At 36.5% G+C, this 5,351-nt stretch overlaps 1 protein-coding gene across 1 annotated transcript; it reads left to right on the plus strand.

Moving 5' to 3' along the window:
* Positions 1–1,741: 1,741 nt before the first annotated feature.
* LOC107097344 lies at positions 1,742–5,348 on the plus strand (the record flags this gene model as incomplete). Its single annotated transcript, XM_015394468.1, has 9 exons — positions 1,742–1,974; positions 2,080–2,236; positions 2,851–2,906; positions 3,008–3,015; positions 3,838–4,078; positions 4,184–4,340; positions 4,954–5,038; positions 5,156–5,218; positions 5,339–5,348. Coding segments are annotated over exons 1-9 (1,005 nt in total), but the record flags the coding sequence as incomplete, so codon positions are not given.
* Positions 5,349–5,351: the final 3 nt, after the last annotated feature.

Raw genomic sequence — 5,351 nt, forward strand, 5'->3', positions numbered from 1 at the left:
ATTTTCATATTTACACTAAGTTATCTAGAATTTCATACCATCTCTATTTCACACTCTCAGAAACTTTGTGTTTTCATGTCTGCAGGATCTTCTTCAGAGATATTCAATGCAGCTAAGATGTTCAACCTCACCTTGTGCCCCATATTTTTTTATCAGAACATGTACCAGCAGGTCTATGTAAGTAAAAGGGAGTCACATTCTTCAGAATAAACCTGAATATTTGCTAGCTTGGGTTATGAGGCAAGTTTTTAACATGCAGCAGCAAGTTCATCCATCCCATTTAGTGGTTGAATCTTAATGTTTAGTTATAAGATTCTATATATTTTATATCAAGTCTTTGTTTTGTTTTTATTTTGATTTTAGTATAGGAAATTGGATGTCTCTGACCAAACATTCCAATGTGAATCATCTGTGGCTAAAGATTAAATACATGGAGTACAAGGGTAGAAAAAAACACTGTTGTGGTACCTCTATGCACTTAATACATTAATATTTACCGTACCTTTATGCAGATAAAAGAGTGAATCTGAAAGTATAAAATTCACCAACATAAAGAGTGAGCAGAAGACTTAAAGACAAGCCTAAATACTTTGTCTGCACATTTGTCAAATCGTTGATAATTCCCCACCTGACTGCTTTCTTCCAAAGCCATGTTTCAAACCAATCACATGTTTGAAATTCTGCATCATCCCTTTGTTTGTTTTGTTTTTAACAGGTCAACTTCACCAATGAGAACTTAGTGATTTGCTTCAATGGTTTTTACAACCTCAGTAGCGACGGTGACTGCATTATTGGGCCTAAACCAGACTCTGAGGAGGCGAAATTCAAGATCAGGGAAAAAGATGCTTCGTATGAAGCACAAGTCAAAGGAGCAGTGCAAACCATCACCAGCAGCATGAAGTGCTATGTGCATTTTGAGTTGATGTACATGAACAAAGAAGTAAGTATCATGTCCAAAATGCCATTTGAAGACTTTTTTTAATTCCTCCTGCTTATAGATTAACACTTTACTAACCAACACATGAAATCCCTAAAGTACCTCATTAAAAAAAGTGTTTCTTTTTCAATAAAGGTAAACCTAAACCTCTTCAATTTTGGGGAACAAGCAGCTCTGCATTTCAGTTCTGTCTCCAATGACCCCGAAGAGGTAAGTCTTTTTTTGGTGTGTTATTTGTATATATTCTGTACTTTACTTATTGTAAGAGAACGAAATGTCTTTGAAAANACAGATTCCTATGTTCTCTAGTTAAAAGACAGTAAATTACTTCCTTCCTGTGATGGTGGCAAACTCAATTAGATCAACAGCTAACATAATGCTAACTAAGCTAATTGCATGTTACATTGCACAGTTGACTGATTGATTTGCTCTCTGTAAAGAACCTTGAGATGACTTGAGATGTGAATTGGTGCTATATAAATAAACTGAATGGAACTGAATTGAATTATTTCAGTTTCCGAAATACTTTCAAACCTTTGGCCATGTGGGCCAAAACTGTCAATCTGACACTAAATGAGACATTTTTTTTCTTCTTGAATTTAAAATTAGATATTTTATCAAATCTTTCATTTTTATCTATACAACTACAAACGAAACAAAAGCTAAATCCAATAAAATGTCTGTTTAGAGATCTGAAATATAAAATATAATTCTTAATCAAAAAATGCAAACAGTATTTTAACACTGAAGTAAATGGCTTCAGCAGAACGTATCTTTATATGTCCTTCTCCATCAGGTGCTTTGTAAACATGATCTGCACTGTGACCGGCCCCACTGTGGTCGACTCTCAAGGCTATCAGAGCTCTGTGACGGATCGGTGCATGTACTCTCTGCTGTCAGACTCATCCAGCAGTTTTGAAGTGCTGGCTAACTTCCAGGAACGTCGCCGTCGGGATGTGAGCTTTTTGGACAGTGTGAGCCTTCGACCTGTTGGCTCAAATGATTACTTTCACCTGGAACAAGGTGGCAGAGTTAAGGTAATTCCCAGCAAATCTGATTGAAATGCCTCTACACTGCTTTCCTTGGCCACATAGATTCTCTTCCTAAGACTAACTGCTCTTTCTTGACTCTGCTGCACACAGATGAACGAGACAGTGTTGACCCTGAACAGTTCAGCCCAACAGATTCAGAATATTATGTTAAGCAAGGACAAAACTGGACTGTCAGCAGTGTTTTCATTCTCTGGGCTCAAAATATCAGTGATGTTTGATGGCTACACAGCACAGATCCACATGAATGGTAGGGAACCTATAAGGCAGTAAGAAGCCCTTAATTTATATTCAGATTTTTCACATTCTGTTCGTTTTCTCTGATGGAAGATCATTCCTGTTGAAAATAAGATTTATTTGAACACAAAATGAGAAGAATAGAAACATAAGATTTTTTTGTGTTCCTAACTGAATATAATCTTTTTATTACATTTGAGAGCACGGTCATTAATCTGTTTAACGGTTTTCAGGGCAAGTCATTTCTTTTATCAGTTATTTATTCGTAGTGCCTGCTGGTGGTGGTCAGAGTGTACAGGCTAATTACCTTATATATTCTGTATTTATTCCTAATTATTCTGGGATTAATCCTCCATTCATGGATTCATTGTTTCTATAGCAACAAATACGTAAAATTTTAATCTCTAAATGTGCAAAAAGGACACAGCCTGTAAGATTTAAACCTGTAATTGAAGCCAAATAGTGGTTGGCACATGGAGGCTGAATTTAAAGCAACCAATAATAGATTGCTGTTGTGTGATATGATGGCAGGAAAGCTACCAATAGTTTCTACACTAGATAAATATTTTACTGACCTTCTTTTTGACTGATGCTGCTTTTACCAACATTATGTCTGGAATCTTTTAGTACCTGTTGGATCATCGATGAAGGGCCTATGTGTTGACTCCAGGAACATTTCAAGTGTGAAACGTCTTGATTTANAACATTCTGTCCAGAGCTAACCTGGTCAGGAGCAGGTTCTGTTTAGTAAACTCAGTGTCCTTTGCCTCCACTCTTCTTTCAGCCAATCAGGTTGTCTTATTTCCTTATTTAATTGGAAGAGTTCTCTTGTAGTTACCTGCAAACAAGGAAAATCATTCACCTGATTCATTAGAGTCATTAGGTATTAAAAACACAAACATATGTCTTTTAGATGAGGATCCAATAAAAAAGTGAGCTGCATTAATTCTCAGAGATTTCCATATTTATAGGGAGAGGTTTCTCAGACAGCGTTTTGGTGTCCTTTATATTCAGAATGTTCCATTTGTTGCAGGACTAGAAGAACCAGAGCTATAGATTCCTATGTTCTCTAGTTAAAATACAGTAAATGACTTCCTTCCTGTGATGGTGGCAAACTCAATTAGATCAACAGCTAACATAATGCTAACTAAGCTAACTGCATGTTACATTGCACAGTTGACTGATTGATTTGCTCTCTGTAAAGAACCTTGAGATGACTTGTGATGTGAATTGGTGCTATATAAATAAACTGAATGGAACTGAATTGAATAATTTACTTCTATTCAGTTTCCTCAGTACTTTCAACCTTTGGCCATGTGGGCCAAAACTGTCAATCTGACACTAAATGAGACAATTTTTTTTCTTCTTGAATTTTAAATTAGATATTTTATAAAATCTTTCATTTTTATCTATGCAACTACAAACAAAACAAAACCTCAATCCAATAAAATGTCTGTTTAGAGATCTGAAATATAAAATCTAATTCTTGCAAACAGTATTTTAACACTGAAGTAAATGGCTTGAGCAGAAGCTGCATGTCAGGAAAGTTTCAGCCCAGGTGAGCTCAGGTTCAGCTCTAATATGAACGTATCTTTATATGTCTTTCTCCATCAGGTGCTTTGTAAACAGGATCTGCACTGTGACCGGCCCCACTGTGGTCGACTCTCAAGGCTATCAGAGCTCTGTGACGGATCGGTGCATGTACTCTCTGCTGTCAGACTCATCCAGCAGTTTTGAATTGCTGGCTAACTTCCAGGAACGTCGCCGTCGGGATGTGAGCTTTTTGGACAGTGTGAGCCTTCGACCTGTTGGCTCAAATGATTACTTTCACCTGGAACAAGGTGGCAGAGTTAAGGTAATTCCCAGCAAATCTGATTGAAATGCCTCTACACTGCTTTCCTTGGCCACATAGATTCTCTTCCTATGACTAACTGCTCTTTCTTGGCTCTGCTGCACACAGATGAACGAGACATTGTTGACCCTGAACAGTTCAGCCCAGCAGATTCAGAATATTATGTTAAGCAAGGACAAAACTGGACTGTCAGCAGTGTTTTCATTCTCTGGGCTCAAAATATCAGTGATGTTTGATGGCTACACGGCACAGATCCACATGAATGGTAGGGAACCTATAAGGCAGTAAGAAACCCTTAATTAACATTCAGATTTTTCACATTCTGTTTCTCTGATCGAAGATCATTCCTGCTGAAAATAAGATTTATTTGAACACAAAATTAGAAGAATAGAAACATAAGTTTGTTTGATTTTTTTGTGTTCCTAACTGAATATAATATTACATTTGAGGGCACGATAATTTATTTGTTTAACGGTTTTCAGGGCAAGTCATTTCTTTTATCAGTTATTTATTCATAGTGCCTGCTGGTGGCGGTCAGAGTGTACAGGCTATTTACCTTTTATAGTCTGTATTTATTCCTAATTATTGTAGGATTAATCCTCCATTCATGGATTCATTGTTCCTATAGCAACAAATACGTAAAATTTTAATCTCTAAATGTGCAAAAAGGACACAGCCTGTAAGATTTAAACCTGTAATTGAAGCCAAATGGTGGTTGGCACATGGAGGCTGAATTTAAAGCAACAAACAATAGATTGATGTTGTGTGATATGATGGCAGGAAAGCTACCAATAGTTTCTACACTAGATAAATATTTTAGTGACCTTCTTTTTTTGACTGATGCTGCTTTTACCAACATTATGTCTGGAATCTTTTAGTACCTGTTGGATCATCGATGAAGGGCCTATGTGTTGACTCCAGGAACATTTCAAGTGTGAAACGTCTTGATTTAAGCTCTTCAAGGTACAACATTGTTATGATTAAGTTGTTAAAAACAATTATTTTGCATTTCAAAGGATTCCCCCAAAAACATGAAGCTGAGTTGTCCTTTTTTTTTATTAATTTTTTTCATTTTGCCAGCTGTGAAAGGCAGTATGAAGACCCTGTCGACAGTCAAATAAACTGCAACATGACAACTGAATAGTGAGTAGATTTATAAAAATATCTGTTATTCTTTGGGGTCATTTTCATAATGTATGGCACCATGTACGATGACCTAAAGTGGAAGAATAATTGATTTTCTTTCCTTTCTGTGTGATAAAGCTGTAACCTGTTA

Source organism: Cyprinodon variegatus, unplaced genomic scaffold (assembly GCF_000732505.1).
Source record: "Cyprinodon variegatus isolate N-32 unplaced genomic scaffold, C_variegatus-1.0 Scaffold687, whole genome shotgun sequence".
Taxonomy (NCBI): domain Eukaryota; kingdom Metazoa; phylum Chordata; class Actinopteri; order Cyprinodontiformes; family Cyprinodontidae; genus Cyprinodon; species Cyprinodon variegatus.